Source organism: Epinephelus moara, chromosome 5 (assembly GCF_006386435.1).
Source record: "Epinephelus moara isolate mb chromosome 5, YSFRI_EMoa_1.0, whole genome shotgun sequence".
Lineage (NCBI taxonomy): Eukaryota > Metazoa > Chordata > Actinopteri > Perciformes > Serranidae > Epinephelus > Epinephelus moara.
Genome location: NC_065510.1, coordinates 33,672,606 through 33,694,805, shown reverse-complemented (window position 1 = coordinate 33,694,805; position 22,200 = coordinate 33,672,606). Strand labels below are relative to the sequence as shown.

The 22,200-nt window shown below is 42.8% G+C and overlaps 1 protein-coding gene and 1 non-coding gene across 8 annotated transcripts in view; one reads left to right on the top strand and one right to left on the bottom strand.

The window, feature by feature from the left end:
• Positions 1 to 20,206, bottom strand: part of LOC126389719 (nucleosome-remodeling factor subunit BPTF-like) — a 55,551-nt gene extending 35,345 nt beyond the window's left edge. For 4 of the 7 annotated variants that reach the window (XR_007569893.1, XM_050043535.1, XM_050043537.1 and 1 more), the window contains exons 1-14: positions 19,411 to 20,206; positions 15,914 to 16,736; positions 11,478 to 11,529; positions 11,071 to 11,239; positions 7,815 to 8,054; positions 6,946 to 7,155; positions 4,473 to 4,661; positions 3,878 to 4,050; positions 3,369 to 3,545; positions 2,864 to 3,045; positions 2,562 to 2,693; positions 1,831 to 1,960; positions 873 to 1,008; positions 66 to 368 (exon numbers count right to left, since the gene is read on the bottom strand). Coding sequence is in view for 6 of the 7 variants with exons in the window: in XM_050043535.1 (XP_049899492.1) it covers positions 66 to 368; positions 873 to 1,008; positions 1,831 to 1,960; positions 2,562 to 2,693; positions 2,864 to 3,045; positions 3,369 to 3,545; positions 3,878 to 4,050; positions 4,473 to 4,661; positions 6,946 to 7,155; positions 7,815 to 8,054; positions 11,071 to 11,239; positions 11,478 to 11,529; positions 15,914 to 16,736; positions 19,411 to 19,987 (3,493 nt within the window). In the remaining variant the exon portion in view is untranslated. The remainder of the gene's footprint in view (positions 1 to 65; positions 369 to 872; positions 1,009 to 1,830; positions 1,961 to 2,561; positions 2,694 to 2,863; positions 3,046 to 3,368; positions 3,546 to 3,877; positions 4,051 to 4,472; positions 4,662 to 6,945; positions 7,156 to 7,814; positions 8,055 to 11,070; positions 11,240 to 11,477; positions 11,530 to 15,913; positions 16,737 to 19,410) is intronic. The other 3 variants (XM_050043536.1, XM_050043539.1, XM_050043540.1) reach the window with 3 other exon arrangements.
• A 1,099-nt stretch (positions 20,207 to 21,305) lies between these two features.
• On the top strand, positions 21,306 to 21,387 carry trnas-aga (transfer RNA serine (anticodon AGA)). Its single transcript has one exon. It is a non-coding gene; the product is annotated as a tRNA-Ser (tRNA).
• Positions 21,388 to 22,200: the final 813 nt, after the last annotated feature.

Sequence of the window (22,200 nt, the reverse complement as noted above, 5' to 3'; positions counted from 1 at the left end):
ACAACTCATGCACCACATGCAATTGCATACAACGCTATTCGACACTAAGTCGCACTCTGTCATACTTTGCTCTTCATCTGATCGTGAGTCTGTGACGTCCACCTCCATCTTCACAGGCGATTCATCTGCTGACAGTTCCTCAGATTTTTCTTTCTCATCCACCCCTTCTTTCTTTTCCTCTTCCATCCTCTCATTGGACTCCAAATCATCAACAGACGTCGGGTGATCTGTTGCAGGCTTGGAGAGGCCAGAGGACTCTTGATCTTTTGCCTCACTGCTTAAAACAGCAGCTCCCTGAGCTTCTGGTGCAGCTACGCTGGGACGTCGACTCAAGTCCAACAGGGTACATTTCTTGCCAAGTTTTGCATCTTTGGAAAACACAAAGACAGTAAATGTTTAGTTTTTTAATGTGCTTCAAAACAGACAGATGCTTTTAATCAGGCTGTTTCGGAACACAACCCATAAATTATTACAAATATAAACAACAGGGATGCACAATATCCCAAATGTCGATACTTTCCAACTCATCATGCAATCTCCAGCTTCCACAACATAAAGGTGTGTTTTTGACACTGCACTTAAACTGCAGCTTAGCTGAAGATTTGAAATAATTAGTAGCTATTAAAGGTAAAAGGATAAACAAGAACATAAACTATCAGTATAAATAAACAAGAATCTGAACTATTTGTGAGTTCTCGGATTGGCCCTTTCACATCCGCAGACACATCAAAAGAGAGGGTTAATTTACTGGATGCCAACACACACAGTGACATCGTTGAGATTGCTGAACGAAAGACTAATTCACTCTCAGAGTCAAAAAGACTAAATTAGAGAAAACCACATTTTAGGCCCCAGAGTCTCCCATTCCAGACCTTCCAGTTCTTTGCGGTAGTTGGCGTTGGTGTTGCCTGGAAGCCTGGGGACAAAACGCTGCACATAAGTCTTACTGATCCAACTCCAGCCCCCATAGCCCGTAACGCGATACTCCTCTCCTTTCTGCTTCCACACCTTCAAATAAGACAAGAAAGTAGAAGACCAATGAAGAAAAGGAGGGATAAAGAAACAAAAGAGATGAAAGGTTCAAACAGAGAAAAGTGAATTGGGAGACAGAAAAAAGGGGTGGGAAAGGAGAGAGCAGAGGCATTAAGAGAGATTAAAAGTTTAGAGGTTATTCACACACTGGTCACTAATTGCTGAGGGAAATGACTCACAGCAGAGCTCAACTTGCTGCCTCAAAGAACCCTTGATGGTCACTCACATACGCAAACCATACACACCAGTGTTTCCCACAGCAGTGCCTCAATTTTCCAGGCAGTTAAGTCTCAGTCTTGATTAGACTGAAACATCATTGCCATCATCCCATTGTCAGTAGAGTTTCATGCTGTGTTGGTCAGACAACAGCACTAGAACAGACTCAACAGTGGTATTTTATCAAATCACCCCTCATTCAGTTGTGCATCTAAAAAGTGGCAGCCACACTTACTTGCTTCTTTCGTCATGGACATCACTAGTGTGGTGCATGAGACATCCCAGCGTCTGTGAGTCATCTGCTGTGCAATGCTCATTTAAGTGAGGAGTGGATTACTTTATGTTGGGCATAAACCAAGGTTGTGATGACAAGAAAAAATGTCAAGCATGCAGTCAAATGACAGGGCAGGGCAGACGTCTTTGTGGCCAGCGATGGTGGTCCAGTCTCAATCTGACATGTTTAGTATGTATACGTGACTGCAAGAGGCTGCTCTTTGTGTGCATGAATGACAAATTCATCTTGTACCAGGTTCTAAATAAGCGGTTGAAAAGCCAGAACTTGTGAGAACGTATGTGACCTACCTGGTGTTTAATTGGAAAGGTGTACTTGACCCAGGTGGCCTGTTGCATTGTCTCTTCATCCTCCAGCTTCTTCTCCCTCTTCTTCACTTTCTCCTTCTCCTCACGCTCCATAGATGTCATGCGGTTTAACCTGAAAACATTTTCTTTTAGTTGACTGATTCGACTTCTAAGAAGACTGGTCATGAAGAAGACATGTACTAGGTGACTGGTCACTATTTAGCTATTTGAAAAAATATCTTATGTGAATAATTATTTTTCTTAGAATTTAGTGTTTATAAACATCTGAAAGCTTCTTGAGTAATGTAAAAGTATGATTAAAGCCCTGATTAAAGGTGAGAAGAAACACACATACTTGTCCTACCAGTTGCTAAAAAGCCCTCTCTTACTCTGCTCACAGTTCACTCGCACACACATACACACACTCTGATCCTAAGCTTTTGAAATCTTAGACAATCACTTCTTTAAAAGGGGCGTTGTGGCATTGAAGCAGTAGTAGAGGCAGAGGTGGGTGGCACTGGTAGTGGACTTGCAGTCTAAATATTATGCCTCACAGCGAGGGTGGGCCTTTTGATCTGATCTGGTTATGATCGTCTCTGCCTGCTGAACTAACCACACACTCCCTGTGTACATGGTGAATGCTTGTTTGAGTTTTTATCTGTTTTTTAAGTATTTGAATATCTTGCATTTAAACTGGATGTGTGGATGGCATTGTATATAGACTATATGAGTACCTGGTATGGCCCAGTGAGTCCTTCCAGACAGGCAGCATGGCCACAGGTTTGATGGCACACTCTAGGATGGCCAGAGCCAGTGCAAACTCTCTGGCCTTACTGCACATCTGAACTGCTTTGATCCAATTGGTCCTGCAAAACAAGCAAAGACACTTTCAGCATTTCAAACTAAAACACAGTGCGCTCTTACTTTTGGAAGAAGTGTCTCAATTCTGGCGTTTTTTTTTTTTTAATTTACACATAAGACACAAACATCAGAACTGTAATACATAATGTCCTCATCACGCTGCCTGACTCCGTACCTGTGTGAGGCCCAGTTAGGATGCATGAACGGTGCTGGAACGCTGTTCTCCAGCTGGATGATGGTGAGTCTCAGTGTGGAGATGGTCAGAACCTTAGAGCCATGAATAGACCCGTTCCACTTAAACTCTCCTGCTGGTGTCATGCAGAACTTGTGGGAGAGATGTCGCCTCTTGTCATGGTCCTGATGGAAAGACAAATAAAGCCAGTTTTACTCAGGGATTAAGTTTAAGCATCTGAAAGACCGCTGACATTTCACTGTCAACTTCATATCATTTTTGTTAGTGCCCCATCTGTTTAGAATTCTGTTCAACAATTTATAATCACCAATCCATGTGACTTGGATGTTTTTATAATACTGTAATGGGAGAAACCCTCGCAAACATGTGGAGAAATTAAAACCCAGAAGGGACTATAATCCACTCAGCCATCCTGCAGCTCTAATTTAATGTTAGAATATTTCTGAAAATGCAAATGGCAAAAACAACATCTTATCTTGCTACTTGCCTCTCTGTGCTGGTGCTTGTTGAGGGCCACAGTGTTGGAACTGTACTGGTTATGATAGACGCGGTATTTTCCCTCCTGGCCAAGCTTGAAGTACTGGCTGAGTGTCCCCTTCATCACGACCTCCTTGCCGCGTGTGCTGACACGGGTGACGTCACCTTGTGCATTAACAACAAGTACCTGTAGGGGTAGGGAAAAAACATGAGTCATTAAGTGACTGACTCACCACAACAAACTTCATATTACCGTCCATAAAACAATGTACAACTCAATGCAACCAGCTACTCTGAATCAAATAATTACTTACTCTTGCTTATCACCTTCAGAGTCCTGACACTAAAAGATGTTTTACTGGGTAACAAGTAAGTTAGGGACAATGTTAAATAGCCCAGAGATTGTCAGGTAAATCTCCAATTCTCCCAGCTCTGTGCACCTGTGTTAGAAACCTAAGCGGGCATTTTTCCTTTATTGTTTGACAGTACAAAATCATCATCATCTATGGTTCTTCTCACCTCTTTTCCCTCTTTGAAGCCCTTGTTGGCTTCATGAACAGCAGCAGCCACCTGCTGGTTCTTCATCTGGCTAAGCTTGCTGTCCGGGTTCCTTAGCCGGGTCACCATGCGAGTGGCTGCGGACTTCTTACTGCTGAGACCGGTCTCACCGTTGGCCCCATCTTTACTGTCCCCTGAAATCACAAAGCCAGATTCAATCAAAGACAGAACAAGCCAAGTCTTACACAGCTGAAAACTCTATTTGAACTAAGCTGTATGAGTGCAATGATCACTGAAAGCCATATCTCAATGGTTACATTAATATAATTGTAATATGCCTGCACTGGTTTTCTCATACAGAGAAAAGTACCACGTAAATTGTGCCGCTTGTCTGGTTTAAGGCCTTGGTTTAAGGCCTGAGATCATTTTTAGCTTGCATGGTTGATTTTATAACCTTTATTTAATCAGGAAGTTTGGAAGACGAATTATCTCCTTTACTGGAGAGACCTGAGTACAGCTGAGTTAAGTTTTCAACAGTGTAATATACATTGCTGTAGAAGATATTCATGATATTATAGCAAAACAAGATGCAATTATGTGTTATTGTTTGTCAGACCTGTGTCATCAAGACTGGCCAGGGATGACTGCGAGGACTTGTCAGCCAGGTCTGGAGGTTCAGGACCTCTAGGAGGGACCGCAGCTCCCATGCTGCTGTTACTGTTCTCCTCGCTGGCCTGGGAGGGCTGGCTCAGGCTGGGGACGCCATCTCCACTGACAGGGACAGAATCTGATGATGCATTTTCTGCTACACAGACAGAAAATCAAAAAGAAGACTGACTGTTACAAGACTAGCTTCATCTGGACTGTGAAGTTCTTGCTGTCATCAGTCATCATCTGAGACATCTTTTAAAGTGCATTTAGGTGTTGCAGCAAGCTAGAGGTGTTAGCTTGGGCTGAAATGATTCAAGTAGAAAAAAACAAGAGACATTGTTGCATCAAAGCTGTTAACCATGACAAATAAAGAGGAGATTCTGTAAATGTGCAAACTCAGTCTTGATGAAGACAGAAACTTTCACGAGACAGTTCATAAATAGTCAAGGCTGTGGCTCCCTCTACTGAGAAGTCATGCGTAATGCATGCATCACAAAACCAGTGCACATGGAGGGATGGGTCACTTGAAAGCAAAGTGTGACTAGGCAAGGCTCCATCAAGGCTTGTGCATACATAAGTACACTGACCACAACAATGATGGTCATGCTTTGTAACTATTAAAGATGAATGTGTGCAGATCATCACTTTTTCAACAACGGCACTAGCTAAACAGAATAGGGGTGGGTCATTTTTTTTAAAAAAAAGAAACCTGTCAGTCAGTGTACTTCCAGGAACTAATCGGCCCCCAGATTCCCCAGGCTGCAGGGTGAGTGCTCCTCGTTTTCACGACCCTCTCCAGTACACGCCATTGCGGACGCAGACACAGGGTGGGTCTGAGTAAGATGCTGCGAGATCTTCTGCCCTCTGCTTAAAAGTAGTGAATTTACAGCTCACAGAAACCTAATACAATACAGTCTCTGGCTTTTATTTCATATATACTTTTTGTTGGCAAAAAAGTGTTGTTGCACATTTGTGATCAATTCGTCGTTAGCATAGTTAGCACGCATTAGCTCAGAGGGCTAACTTGGCTTGTTTACTATATTACGAGAAGGTCACTGCCACCATAAACATCTGTTCAAACTCTATATGGAGAAAAAAGAACAAATAGTCAAATATTTGTGATGACATGCCACAGAGTAATCACAGAGTGATTCACGATACTGTCACAATACGTTGTCCCCAATAACGATGGTATCATGATGCAGACATTCTGCGATACTTGATACATTGCAACACAATCATCTGTGATACATCACGATGTCTGTGCAATTGAAGACGAAAGAATAGCCCTAAAAAGGTCAAACTGAAGAATTATCTTTTTGTTAACTGCATTTAAAAACTGAAATGACACAATGTACAAGAAACTGCATAGACTCTCGCCTTAGTGCCTCTTCATCTTGGGCTGACATACAGTTGTGGTCGCATTAGCCATTTTCTCCATGACAAGATCAGGATGACAGCTCTGGTGGCGAAGCATGTTTGTCGTGTTGCCTGTGTACTTTACTTTCCCCAGACAGTTATTGCATATTGCAGCGTCTCAGCTGTGTTGTAAAAATCAAAGTGAGCCCAGACTTTGGACTTGAAAGATGACAGAGCCTTTCTGTTTTGTTTTAACCCACTTTACGCCCCCCCCCCCCCCCCCCCCCCCCCTCTCTTCTTCTTCCCCCCCCTTTANCCCCCCCCCCCCCGTCACTTTCTTCTTCTTTCCCACAAGTTAGTTAACCTCCGTTCACTTTACCAGCTTAATTTGATAAGCGCCACCACAAGGAATCACAAAGTAGTGACTCTAGTAAGTCGAATTGGCTGGGGAATCCCTTTAGAGTGTCTGCAGGATTTAATAATAAAGATCAATATTTGGCTCCGTATCGATAACATATTGCAAGAGGAAGTAACATGATATATTCCCGTATCAATATGTTTCCCACCCCTAAAACAGACAGCTATCTAATCAGAGGTTCAGATTTCAAGCAAGCAGCAAAAGAAAAGCTTTTTATAAGAATTACTACACCAGGCAACGTAAATGTTGTCCCCAGTTGACTGAGGCTCGGTTCTAGTCATGCCGAGTGTGCTGACAATGCCGCCTGATTGAAAATCAATTGATGCAATCAGCTTCTCAGCTCTTTAGAGAAAAAGAGAGCATGAGGAAGTTCAAGCGCAAAAGGCTGAAAGTGTTCCAAGGCTGAACCCGGGTTTCAAGAAATAAAAAATTGGACAACTGAACACAAAAGCCAGCAGATGGAATGAGAGCCACATGCAAAGAGGCAGGCTGAGAAATGGTCAGGAGGAACGCCAAAGCACTGGGGGTATAAGGCTGAACAAACAAGTCACTGATACGAGATTCACCACACAATTCTGTGAAGCTGCAGACTGTGGCAGAAAAGCAGATCGCCAGAAAGATCTTAATGAGGTCAACTTCACCCTGAGACGTCCTTGTATACCTTCTTTGTTGCTAGAGACCTCCATATGGGAACATCCCTGTATCAGAGGCTCTACGGTGGAGGCCAGGGGCTTTGGAGCCTCAGAGGCCAGGCTATAGCTCGTGGCGGTGGTGATGCTTTGTGTCGGGGCAGAGGTTGCTGGAGGTATAGGTCCGTCTGAGATGCTACTGTCACTACTGCCTTCTTGGCCAGTGGGTGGAGCTTCAACAACTACAGATGAACAGCAGCAATGTTGTAAGTATTGTGGATTTTATAATGCATACATAACTTGGAGACAATGGAGAGAAGCAGTGATGGTTGGGGCTGACAAATGTGATCAAATCATCAAATCATTCATCATCAGTTGGGTAAACATTTATCTAAACTTACATTAGCTATTAGAAGAATGCAATCATGTGCTTTTGGAAATTCATATAGACATTTATATTCACTAGTATCTCAAGGCCAATCAGCCTACCAAAGCTTACCAGAGATGTCAGCTTTCTGCTCTGCTGCCCATGCAATAAACGTCTTATTCTGTATAGGGCCTCTTTATTGCACTGGATAATACAAATCCAGCAGGACACAGATATAAATTAAAATGTGTGCTTTGTGAGTGCCAAACTCATCGCTTGAGTCTTGAGCACAGCATTTCTAATAGGTCTGAGAGCCAAATAACAACAAAATTGATTCTTAAATCAATAACTAATTACACTACTGTGATTATGTCCTTTTCTCCAAGGCTCAAAAACAGAACAGAGCGGAAGCACTGAGACCCAGAGGAACAGCTTTTCGGTCACAATTAACAACGTTATGTAGCTATTATCATTACTGTGGGCTACAAATTTCATTGTGTTCATCAGTTTGTGAAATATAAACATCAAAAATACCTCCACCATCCTTCTTCTCTTCCGTGGCCTCTTCTTTTGTCTCCTCCTCCTCTGTCAGATCTTTGACCTTGTTCTCCTGTTGACCCTCGTCCCTCAATTTAGCCTCTTCATCTTCCTTCTCCACGTCCACTTCCTTCTTCTCCCTCTCCAGCCGTGCTTTCTGGGCCTCTTCAGCTGCCCGTCTCTTCACCTCCTCCAGCTCCTCCTCCTTCTTAGCCCGCAACCGCTCCAGGATTTCCTCTGAAAGAAAGAAGATGGTGTAAACAGAAGACAATAGTTTTGAGACAAAAGAAATTAAAGGCTGAGGCAATAAATAGTGTGTGATTATCATGAAATCACACTCAACTCAACAACAAAGCAAACAAAGTAATCCATCAAAATGATACAGAACATACTGAGAACACCCTTTACAAGACTTAGTACACAAAACGTAGAGGAAATTAAATCAGTTTAAAATGTTATTCAACAGTAGACGTATTTCGTTTCTATTGTCAAGCCAACTTGAAATGTTGGTAAAAATAAATGCTCATTAGGCACGTTTCCATCAACTGGTTTGGAGCAAATAAATTCGGCTGCACAAAGCGTGGTTCTGTCAGAAGTTAAAGGTATAGGCTACATTGTACATACAGCAGTAACCAAACAGGAAACAGAGAAAAGGGGGAAAGGGTCGCGAGCCAGACACAAAACAAGTCGCCTTGAAGCAAGAAAAAAAGGAAGAAGTCATTAGGACTTTGTTTCAACTGGGCAAGTTTTAACTGTTCTTTCATGTCAGCTAGTATTGGCCACGTTTGGAAATAAAGACAAATTATGATTTTATGGGAATGTTAGGGCAGATAGTGGAAACAGTTGATCAGTTGTGTGTGTTTAATGTTTGCTACATCAGAACTAATTCGGCAAAGGTGTTTCCATATCCCATTTATCAACTCTTATTCAACAAAGGCTACCACCATAAAATCTTTTTTTGCGCAGCTGAGGAAGTTATATCAAAAGTTGCCCTTTCCATACAGCTTTTCTAATGAAATGTGTCAAAATGCCCATAATAATACACTCAAAGAAACAGGTATAATGATGAATAAATCACAAAGTACACATAAGAAGCCAGAAAGGTGTGAATTAAGCAGATTCAAGTTGTGGAGGTAAAGTAGAACAACAACCTCAGACTAAAACTCAGTGCAGGATATCAGCAATTGGAACTTAACCAACATGAAATCTAACAGACAAAGAGTAAGTGTTTTGGAAGCCACATTATGATGTGCTTGAACTTTATACTTCAACCCCAAAACTAGGACAAGACACGGAATTACTTTCCCACAGACTTCTTTGGTTAGACTTCACAAATGGCAGAAGCAGCAAACTCTTTACAGGATTCTAATAAGGGCTTAATCACAATGGCATCCTGCTTTGTTTTAGACTAATCATTACAGCGTTAATATGTGTAGCAGCATGATAGTCACATATTGAGAGATAAGCAGCATGTTAGGTCATTGATACAGTCGAGTATGACTCATTGGTAGCACCACTACACCACAACCACCATCTGCACTCATGGGAAACTTGTATTAAAAAAAAAAAAATGAACATAGCAGGGATGGAGGGAAGCATGTTAAAGTTACAGACATTAAGTTCATTATCCTATTATAGCCTACATTTAATCATCAAGAACAATGTGAGCAGGACAGCACAAAGGAAACAGAAAAACTTCCAATCCTGAAATTGAAATTCTCAGGAAACAAGGAAACACCAAAAAAATCCCAGTTGACTCTGATCTGTATTTTGTAACTTACGCAGACAACACTGTGTGTGTCTGTGTGGCACAACAGCATTGACGAGACATTCTGTGGTTGACTTGTGTATGTTTAATATGCTGGACATCATTATCTGCCAGTATTCAGTCTGCCTCGTCCAAAAAGGAAATCGGGCATCAATCAGATCAAATATTACTGTATGCAAATGTTGAGGGTTGTCTTGTAGTGATACACAAAACAGGAAACACCAGCTTGTATGTTTACCGTTTCCTTTTGCTTCATCACTGCTGGCTTACAAATGTAGGGGCAGGACTGAAACCTACAGTTCCCCTAACCGCATATACAGAAATATAATAACACTGGATGGCAGAATATATCTTCAGCGTCACACTTGTCACCAAGCTGGACGAAATATCTCACATTTATATGTGACACTCATACGGAAACTCTATATAAAAACTGAGCTTATAAACAGTAGAAATAGAATTTAGAAGTCTATATCTGCTTTCCACATTATAGAACTTATTATTTAACATATTATCATTTTTAAAGCAATCTGGTTCAATATGGTTTAATTGGGGAAACAGTTGCCAAATATTCTAACTAGAAAAGCACTCAGAGAGCGCAGACCTCGGCCAAGTAAGTGATATTCCCTCCCCCTCTGCATCAGATTTTGTAGCCTGCATCACAATCAGGTTATTTGCATCACTATCATTATTAGGTTATATATGCCTTCACCATGGAGACACTGTGGTGTATTTATTTCGTTTTTATTTTGTACCAACACAGAATATAATGTTTTTTGTATTTTTCACTTTCTTTTTTACAACACAGAACATTAATTTCAACTTTAGAATTACAACAATATTTAGCAAGTAGAACAAGAAGTGCTTTCCAGCCACCAGATGGCGCTATGTTCACCGTCTCTAGAAATTGGAATTGCTGCTGAGGCTGTAATTTATTATTTTATCCACTTTGCTTCAACCGATCACCACCAAAATTTTATCATCTGTTCCTTGTCCCATTATCCACCTTTCATCAAAATCCGTTCATAACTTTTTGAGTTATTTTGCAGACAAACAAACAGACCAACGCTGGCAAAAACATAACCTCCTTGGTGTGGGTAACAAGAGCAGGCCCAAATTAATGAGGGGCTGACTCCTGACCAATTATTAACTTGTGTATCTTAAGTATTTACACACATGGATCATGTGGACACCCCACAGACACAGAGGAATGGACGAGGGACTGAAAGGAAGCTCAAGTGCTGGATTCTGGCCAAATTGGGATCAGAGTAAGGTTACATAATAGCTGGGTTGATTCCTATGGCCCAGCCATCTATGACTGGGTGGCATTCATGAGTATTGGGGGGAAAGTAGGCAGAGGAGTGGGAAGACAGAGAAAGGGGGGAAAAAATCCCCTTTCCGCTGATTTGATGATTAAACTCAGTGGCAAAAAGCATTTCAGCTTCTCTGGAAATTCTAATCGAGTAAGAATGAAGAACTCTTTACCATTTGCAGCAGTGAGGAAACACTTGTTGCTGCCACGGGCCTTGTTGGTTAGGTCCTCAGTGATGTCCATATGGGCGTGCACCTCGTCCCTGATCTCCTCGAGCGCTGCATACAGGTCGGCCTCCCAGTATTCCTTATCCAAACCATCTATGAGCTCAGCTAGCTGGACCTGGGACGAGCAGAGTTAAGGGAGAGCTCAGCAAGTGCAGCACAAGATGTGACAGCCACACTGCCAAAAAACAGGGAATGTTTGGATGTATTTTGCTCATTAAAGAAAAAGCAGGATTGTAACCACAGTATGTAAGAAATTAAGAAGAGTAACAAGAGTCCTTTGAAACTAAATAATTCAGTTTTATTGTGTGAGGAGGATACAGCCCCAGTAAGAGAAAATGATGAGCTGCATTTACCTTGGTACTGTAGTACCAGATGGCTTTGTCCTCCTGCTCACCATCCTCCTCACTGTAGGGGAGACATGAGAGAGGAGACGGGAGGGGAAAAAATTAGGAGACTCAACAGTGACAAAACTGTAAAACATATGCTGTTATGTGGCTTCATGTGTTTAATGCCATTTGTTTGTCTTTTATCATGTCATACATTTGTTTGACTTTTCAAACTGAACTGCAGAATATCCAATTGTCTAAATCTAAATGTTTACATCACATTGATTTCAATTCAAGTGTATTGTCTTTGACAGATAAACTTGTGAATATAAATGAGCTATACGTTAATTAGAGGCAACGTGACATTTGTCATGGCGGCAATTACTTTTTGAAGTGTACCAGGTACTAGGCTGTCATTTAGTCTGGCAGATCCATCCCCTGTAAACGTTAATTTTTATGGGTAGCCTGCTTGATTGATTATCATCAACATAGTCATTCATTATCCATAACCGCTTATCCTATTCAGGGTCGCAGCGGGGCTGGAGCCTATCCCAGCTGACACTGGGCGAGGGGTGGGAACACCCTGAACAGGTCGCCAGACTATCACAGGTCTGAGGCATACAGACAAACAACCCTTCACACTCACATTCATACCTATAGGCAATTTAAAGTCACCAAACAACCCATAATTCTTATCACTGGATCATGAGAGGAAGCCAGAGAACTAGGAGAAAACCCTGACACAGGGAGAACACTAAAACCCAACACAGAACAAAATCCAGAACCCTCTTGCCTTAAGGCGACAATGCTAACCACTGCACCACCCTGTCGCAAATCAAAACAGTGGACCTCACAAAAAATGTTGATACCTATTCCCATCTTTTTTGGTGATACAATGCTGTCATATTCATGTCATAGACGAGGAACAACACATCCATTACACAACCAAAATAATATAAGCAGGTGTGAACAGCTGAGCAAAACATGCAAGGTGTCGTTGGAAAATGCAGAACAATAAGTCCATTAAAGAACTTGCACGCATCCAAACGGTCTACTACACTGTGATTTCAATGTGTTCCTCATCTCACTTCGCCAGACTCACTCGTCAGTATGAAAAATGACAGGGAGGCGTATTTTATGTAATGGAATGGGGGGAGTGTTAACACTTTAATCATGTTGCGATTAACATACTAAACATACTGCATAATTTAAATTTTTAATCACGTTAAACATGTGCTGCTATTTTGTCCCTTCAACACACTCTTACTTGTAGTCAAGCTGCCACAGTGATGGAAAATATCGACACCTTTGCAGTTTTGAATGGCTCACTATACAACTCCGAGTAGGTTCTGTTGACAAGTCAAAAGGTAATATGCATCTTGTGTAAAACAAAATTAAAACATCACCGAAATACTTTCGAGGTGCAGCTAATCAGACTCACATCAGCAGGCAACCGTATCGCCAAAGCTGGCAAAGCACTATTTTGGAGTGTGCAAATTGCCACAGACCTGTGGATGAAACTACATTAAAGAACATAACTACAGAGCTTGCTAAATGGGTGGCAACTGACTGCAGACCAGCCAACATCATGGAAGATTCAGGGACATCCTCAGGTTGGCATACTGTGACCAGTCATATGCCTCACAGTCGGGGGGAACAATAGTTTCATGTATACATGACTTATATGAATCACAGCATGCAACTAAACTGAAACCGAAAGTAAATTTCTTTGCATTCAGTTAATTCCAAATCAAGACACTCTGGTAGGAATCGCTTTACCTTGTTGATATGAACTTCAAAACTGTTTTGAAATGCAAAATAATGCAATTTTAAACATGTGGTTAATTACGATTATCTGTTGAAATTCAGTGATTTAAAAAAATGAATCGTTTGACGACCCACATTTAGACTGAGCTTTCTAAAACTAAATACTAGAGTACAGTGTGGTCTGCTTTCTACTAAATGGTTGCCTGGCCCTACTCATCTATGTAAATGAATTTAATATTAATCTAAATTATTAAAAAACTGAGAATTTCCGATAGTCTGTGAAATAATCCGCTCTCCCTGAGTTTCCAATGAAAATGTGCGTACCTGTGGGATACTGAGGGTGAACTGTACTGATTAGCAGGAAGCCTAATCTTCTGCAAAGCCCACCACAACAAGAAATATTGAAAAGGACATTTTTTCGCATTTTAGACTTAGAGTTTGTGTATCAGCAGCAACAGAGAGGAATATCTGACAGCTTTTTGCTCAGCATGGTCCATGCCGAGGCACTGCACACTGAGGCTGTGTATCAGCAGTGTCTATTCAGCATCCTTCCAGGACCTCACTGGAGGCACGTGCACACACATACACTTTACTTCTGTGCACATCATTCATTGCACGTACATCCAGTCACACAAACTTTCCTCTGTGCACACTACTTGTATACAAACACATACAGCCTCTGTGAAGATCGGTAACGCAGCACCTGCTGGGGACCAATTTGGAGAGCAGGACGAAGCAGAAAAAAAAAGATAGGGGCTGAAATGCAGCAGCGACAAACCTCGGGCCACCTACCCTTTTAAATCTTACTGTTTAGGTGATCCATGCTCTTTTATGGTTTATGTAGCAGGCCTTCTGCTGCTGCTGACCCAGCACACACACACCATCTGTGACTGCTCAATACCAAGATAATTTGCTAACGTATGGGCCCAATACTGCTGATGGTCAAGTTATGTTAAATCCTATGGATGGGTGCAATTATTTTGCTTTATTAAACAGTATGTCTAACAGCCATGCAGATCTGTACTCATATGTGAGGCCCTAAGTTTGTGGCATGTTTTACTTTGCACCTAAGCAGCACTCAATGTTTTTTTCCTCTGGGAATAAAAGTACAGCAGTGCTACAATGTGGTGTTCTTTGCACATTCCTGCAGCTACATCGTGGTTTAACACATGGCATATGGAGGTTGTTCACTGGGAGATTTCCCAGGCTTTAGACCTGTAGTGTTCTGCAACAATATTCTCATTAAACAAATCTTAGGTATGCACGTTTGCTTTTCTAACTACTGGCTTTTCAAATGCAAACAGTCAATTCTAATGTGTCAATGCAGGTCACTCATGACCCCTCTGCTGACCTGGGTTTAACTCAGGTTGAACGTGCCTGGCTTTGAACACCGGACAACTATTTGAGATTAGAAATTTAATGTAAAGTCCGGATGAAATGGCAGTTCAAGAGTATCTAGCTTCAGTATCGTGACTTGTATCCGAGCGACACGGGATAGGCAGGCGGGGTATAACGTTAGGAGGATATGATCTGATTGTTGAAAAGTGGTCTTGTCCTAATAGAGAGGCCCCAGTGGTGTTAAGGGACAGGATAGTAGTATCAGTCAGGGAGAGAGAAAGATGCAGTCCATTGTGAGCTCCATGTAACACTAGTTGCTGATGCAGTACACTGTAAAATGCCTTCCGTATAATAATCTGGAGCTGCAACTGATGCCACTTTCCTTAAAGTGAATAAATTCCAGCCAGCAGGCCCATAACCATGAAGACACAGTGACATGCCATGCTGTTGCTAGCAAGCTAACTAATGAATGGCTCTGTTCCTCTAACAGTTGAAAATTGATTGATGGTATGGGTTGATCTTGGTTGGCACTGGCTTACATAAACACGTCATGTTTTGTTTTACAAGAGGAGACATGATTTAAGGATATACTGTTAAGATGATCGGGGAATGTGATCTCCAAGGGTTAAAGGGCATTTTCATTTCATCTTGGCTCTAATTCTCTCAGGAATGGCGCGGGGTTCGGATGCAGGTTGAACACGTGCTCATTAGTGGCTGGGACAAAGTAAACTGACCCACAAATACTGTGGTACATCAGCTGCATAGACAGCAGCTACAGTATATACTGTATCATAAATTACAGTACATGAGTGTGCAGAAACGTAATTACAGAATTACTGGCCATAACTCTGTTCTTCATGGTGTTGTTTTTAACTCTACATGCAGATGGATTGTGACATTCACAAACACTTTCTGTGATGCAGAATTATGTGACAACTGTGGACACTCACTGCCTTAGAGCTAATTAAACTGCTTTAAAGGACACTTTTCTATTAATTACTCCTGCAGCCAAATACTCTCTGACAATATGAAATCATGGCAATTTGGGCAAAGGTGTGAGTTGGTTGTGTACTGTAATACGCAGCTACTTGAGCGAGGACTCTTGGGGGAAAAACAATCTGAGAGACCAAGATGGTTGAATAAATATCAAATAAACATGTTGTACACACTCAGTCCTCACCAATTGTTTCAGGATTTTTTGAATATTTCAGGAACTTAGAGTAATAATTGTTTTAAATACAAAATGGCATGTTATCAGTGTTCAAAACTGTATCAACAATAAGTCACTCACACTGACACCTCTAAGGTCGAATCGTTTGCAATAACTTTGGTACATAAATGAAACATGATGAACTTACACAACAACGCGGCGGTTAAGGAACCAGTATTTTCGGTGATGTCGGTCATAACCGACTGGCAGTTGTCGAATAAATGGTTTGCTCTTCTGCACTTCTGGGATGCAGTCCGCCACGCCAGGTACCTTGTGTGCCACACACACCTCACACTGCCACTCGTCTTCCGGCACTTCCTGCAAAGGCGGCTTCACACACTCCAGATGGTAAACGGCTGAACATGTCTCACAACACAGCAGGTCACCAAGGCGATGGCACACTCTGCAGTGGTCGTCGTAGGCAACCACACCTTCCGACATTAGCTCCTCCCGGGCAATGTTGGTCGCCAGGAACTGGTCCACCAAAAACTGGAGAACTTTGATTTTGCTCTCCAACGGTTCATACGGATAATCCTCGTTCTCCTGGAAAGGCAGAATGTGCCTGTACTCCGGGTCGCTCTCACAGTACGCCCGCACCACCTCCGGCCAGGTCATACCATCCACAAAATACAGAGTTGAGTTGACAGAATCCTTCACGTCAGTGGGACCAAATGTGGTGTTGGAAGTGTCCTCCTCTCTGAGAATAGCTTTGAGCAGGGAGATGTGGGTCTCTGCCAGCAGTGTGCACTGCTCCTGGCTGGCCACCGCGGCACAGAAATCCTCAAAGCGAAACGGGGAGAGCCGCAGCACCGAGCCAAAGTTGCGGAGGACTTCGTAGATGGCAGATACATTGAGGAGCTGTGAGGTAGGAATCTGGAGGTCCTCAGAGGACTTGGGAAGCTCCAGGGGAGGAATGTCCTTTGCCTCAAGAATGGGAGACTGCGGTCGCAATGCCCGATTCTTTCTCCGGCCTGCAAGAAGTGAGAGGAAAAGAGCCAGGAGTGAGAAAAGGGTGGCATATTAATAAAAGGACCATTGAACACAACATGTTTAAACATGGCAGCTGTGGGCATTTTCATCAGGTGCATTGTGTACCACAAAGGACTGAGCTACTGTATAAACCTTTTCCATTATTCAATGCAACCTAAAGTCTAGACTTTTTAGCATCCTTGACACCTCCTTGACTCGCACTCTCTGATTTTGCACTTGTAAAGGAGGATACAGCTGGGCAGATCGGCAATACGGCTAGATTCCTTGCTTCACTTTGTCTGGTGTCACATGGGGATCCCCAAGAGGAATCTCAAAGTGCCACCAATAATCCAAATTTGGTTCTAATAAAATGTACACAATAACAGTGTACCAATAGAATTTGGATGCCAACACCCAATCGATTTCAAATATATGTGACACATAAATTGCCCAATACTGACGGGAATCACAAGCTAGTCTTAATGTGAATGACGTTATTTCTATTACAGCGTGACACAGGAGAAGTCACAGTATAAAAGGTAGACATGCACATACTTGTCCCAAGACAATAAGCTAAATGCTCCCACTGGATTTGTAAGCCTGCCTTTTGTCAACTGTGTAATTAATGCAGATGGTGCAGCTTATGCACTGTACCTGCATATTACCTCTGATGTCTATGTATATTAACCATTTCTGAACACAGTTACCTGAAATAAGCCTGCATTTGTATTTTTATGTGAATGGGTCAGTGCAGGTCACTCAACCTGGCCCCGTGACCCTGCTCCTTACCAGGGCTGAATGCTCTCCTGACACTGCTCGGTGTTGTTATAACAGGGTGAAGAAGCATTTCTTTAATCATTGTAGGATTAGTATACTAATACTATTCACTAATCACACCCACTTATAGTAGATTGGTGTGCTCCTCTAGCCTCCTCATGTGCTCCTCTCAGTCTCAAAGATACTGTGGCATTATTATACAGTGCTGCACAAACTTTTCACAAGGAGACCAAATCAACAAATCCAATAAATTTACACCACCTTATCCACACTGTCTGCCATGCTGTATGTTCCATGCAAACACTGCAGCAACCGCTGATGAACTGGATGTCGATAACTGCTTTGCAAATATATTTGTATTAGCTCTAGTATAATTCTGTGGTTTAGCATTGATGTGTAAACTGAGACAGTGATGGGACTGAAGTGGCAGAACTGGCTGCGTTACAAATGGTGACATCCAGGGATTAACCTGTGACAGCAGTCTTGTGTGAATGGGTCAAACAGGGGCTGACCATCGCTGGTGCATTATTCTGCATCAAACACAGGGATAATGTGTAGAAGTGGCATGTGTGTGGGTGTGCAATGTGTTTGAAAACAGCATGTATATGGGTGTATGCATGTCAATGGCAGTGAAAGCACAGCAATGTCTAGCCCACTGGTCTTACGAAAGACCCCTCACACTTGGCTGCACAATGCTGCCATGTTCACATGTCTTTATAAACAGCAGCCGGAGTGGCCATTGGAAGTTGAGAGGTATGCGAGTAATCCCTGGACCACTTAAATGGCATCTAAGCCTGATCAGAATGTAGCGAGGTGTTATAGAGTGAATAAATCAGGAAATACAACCCACACTTTAATGTTTCTTTCCAAAGAACATTTTTGTTTCAAAGGAAATTGCATCCCAACAAGAAAGGGCAAGTCTGATACAACAGAGATATCAAAAAGGGTTGACCTTTTCTGCTGAACAGATACTGAAATGCTGGATCACCCTTTCACAATTTTTCTAATCCTATGTAGAATTACCTCCAGTAGCTGGCACACTGCTTCCAGTGCATTGCTTTACATAGCAGGTGTGATGTCAATAGATTTTTGCAGACACCACTTTATAAACATGACTGTCCATGAGTGGGGCCGTGATGGCTCTAATTTGCTCACCTGGTAAACACGGTGGTTACTATGGTAACGGTGCACCACGCAATATTGTAACGAGTTGATGTTTGCAACAAGTGCAAAAAAAGAGCGCCTCTCCTCAAAACAAAGGCCTGTCAAACTCATGTAGTGGCAGTATGCAACAAAAATGTGTCTTCAGAAACAGAGATGAACAAGGTGCAAAGGTCCAAGTGATCTAAATGACTGCGTGACAAAATGAGATTATATATCTGACAGTACTACAGCCTTAGAAAAAGTAGACCTATGCACTATTAATCTGATGGCAGTGTGAAACTGTGTTTACAAACTGCGTGTTTTGATGGCGCGTAGTCTACATAGTACAAACTGCACGTACTATACTGTACTTTCACAAGTAGAGATGTTGAATGAATGGAATGAATGGAAAGTGACAAATACAGTTCATATATCCTGTTTCTATGTGTGTATGTAGACACGTTAAATATGGCGCGCACGGGGGGAAAAAGCACGAATAAATTATTCATTATAAAATGACAACAAAAATGTGCTGATGAGACAAAAAGTCCGAAACACGGGAGCCGGGTGAAGCGTGGGGCAGACCTGTAAACCAGTGGCAAGCAGAGCACACGGTAAACAAAGGCCTGTTTCTGAGTGCAAGCTCCATTTTGAACAATGCGGCTTGGTTTCTGTACTGAGCTAAAAAATAAAACACACACTTTAAGTTATGCAAACCTGCGGTGCAAAAGTGCGTGCACTTGCAAACCAACGTACCTGGGGTGCTACCGAGCGTGCTGTGGCTCCTAAAACTACTCTCGGTACAGTAGCTGGCATCATCATCATCTGGTAGTTCCTCCAGATAGTCAGAGTCGTTTCCCAAGGCCTCCTCTTCTTCAAGATCCGACGAAGGGTTGTCGTTCAGGAGTTCATCTTCGTCTGACCTGTAGCTTAAATTATCATCCTCCTCGTCGCTGTTGTCGTCGTAGACCACCTTGGTTTGAGGCCGCCGCCTCACTCCGCCTCTACCGCCGCGGCTGCCTCTCGACCCCCTGCCTCTCCCTCTCCCTCCTCTGCCCCGCGATGCCGCGGCCGCCGCCGTGGTGGAGGCTCCAACTTTCCTGCGGCCCCGGGACGAATGAAAGTTCTCTCGGCCGGAGATTTCTGTATCCACCTCCGCAGAACCAGTGCCGCAAACACCGCCACTTCCTCCCCGTCCCCGGCCGCGTCCTCTGCCCCTTCCCCGTCCACGCATCCCTCTACTCCTGCTGCCCCGAGAGCCGCGGACTGGCCCGGGTGAACCTTCCCGCATCACAGCTGCTTGTTTGGGCGGCCTTCCTCTTCTCCCCCTCATTGTGGGAGAGAGTCTCTTCTGTTCCGCTTCAATCTCGGTGCCTGAAAAAGCCACACACACCGGAGAAAAGCGGGGAAGAAGGAAACTAACAGGTCCAGTGACGCTTCCCGATAAGTCTCCACCAAGCCCCGGTCTCAATTTCAGGGCGGAAAGCTCAAACTGAATGGCCGGTGTCCCGCTCTGGGTCGCCTGCAGACGCCATTTTTCTTCACAGCTCTCCCTCCGTTGAAAACACAGCAGGCCCCAAACCTGCGTCAAGCTAACCACGGATACCAGTAGTTGTACCAGAAGTAAGGCGTCCACACCTTCAAAGTAAAATCAAAGCGAAAATTTAAAAAATACAAACAGTTATCAAATACTGTGGTGTACAGGGCGCGATATAAACGTTAAAACCGTAATACTTATTATTTATTTTCAAGGTGGTCGTCTAGAAATCAAAAATATCAACTTTAAATGTTATTTCGCTTAAATGAGTTTACTGTAACACACCGGAAGTTGAGGTTATTATCCTCTAACTTGACACTAGGAGGCCTAAATGGATGCGAGGTCACGTGACCCACTATTCTACAATAGACGCAATTGCCGTGCTAGTTCATAAAATTAGTTATCCATGCAAACGCTTTCTGCCAATAGTACTTTATTAGTGCTGTCTGGTCCCGGTGGGTGGCTTTAATCACAGGTGGGTCGAGTGTATTCACTGAAACACCATCGTTAATTTTCGGCCATGTCGCCATCGTCGTCACAGCAAAGCCAGGCGAGAAGATAAGCATACGTCCGACATGAGCTATGTTACACGAACATAAATAAGCCATCGTAAAAAGTTAGTAGCGCACATTTCTTTTATTCTTTAAATGCCTAAAAATCTGAAATAGACTTTCACTAACAAATTCATTTTGTATGACTTTAAAATGAGTTTTTATTCATCACCAGGGATCTGGCTCCATTTTCAGTCAGTGTAGTTAATTGAACTGAGGAGTGATGCTGAGCTCCTGCTCATCAAACCTTTACTATCACCCAGTGTGACAGTGTAGGCTGCACTAACTCTCTGCTCCTGTCTTTATATCACCCTCTGGTTTGAATTGATGAACTGTTAATATGTGACAGTCATCTTTGCATGTGTTTGCGTTTCTTAATCGGCCAGCTACTTCACCAATACACAGCACACAACCAGGGCTACTGTTTAGCCGGCACAGATGCCCAAACTCTCACACTTCTTACTACGGTAACTTAATCAGGAGATAAAGTCACGATGATTTGTGTCAAAGTTACGACAATATGATTTGATTCATAACGTCATCTGCTCTTTATGGAAAGCAACGTTGTCGTGGCCGAGTGGTTAAGGCGATGGACTAGAAATCCATTGGGGTCTCCCCGCGCAGGTTCGAATCCTGCCGACAACGTCAGGTTTTTTTTTTTTTTGCTTTACACAGAGATAGTCATGATTACGCCCACCGTTGTTTTGTTAAAGGGATAGGTAACTCGAGCGAAGATTTTTGCGACCGATATACTTCGCCGTGCACGCCACCGTAGCTATTTACAACCTAAACAAACATGTTACCATTTTTTTAACTTGCTAAATGTTCGTAGCTTGTAGGTATTTCTCCTCATGACCTTCGCACAGAGTCTAAATGTATTGCGAATTTGCCATCCTGCCTCTGATTGGTCTACCCTGACAGTCCGGCACCTAACCAATCTCACACCTCTTGCCTAAACCTAACCAATCCAACTTATGAAGGCAAAGAGTACTAGCCAATCAGAGGGAGAGTGGAGCGGGTCATGCCTCCACGAAAAACACAAATTCGTACCGCCAGGCCCCAGGTGTCTCTATACAGCAGGTGAGGAGTCAAACCTCTGTTAACCACACCAGCGCAAGTAAGTATCCTATATTAAAGGGAAATTTCGGTTTATTTCCACACCAGCGCAAGTAAGTATCCTATATTAAAGGGAAATTTCGGTTTATTTCAGCCCGTCTCCTATCGTCCTAAATTTGTTTCAAGTCACTAGTGACATAGAAATAATAGTTAGCATGTTAGCCGTTAGCCGAGATACAGTCGTAGCGTCAGACCTGTTAAAACTTAATTGAATGGGCATCCTTTCCAGTGCAAAGTTAGTCCACTAAACGAGCTTTTTCTCCACAAAGACCGCCTCATATCGTTAGGATAAATGTCAGAGAACATATAGAAAACGACATGTAAACGTGTTGTCTTACCTTA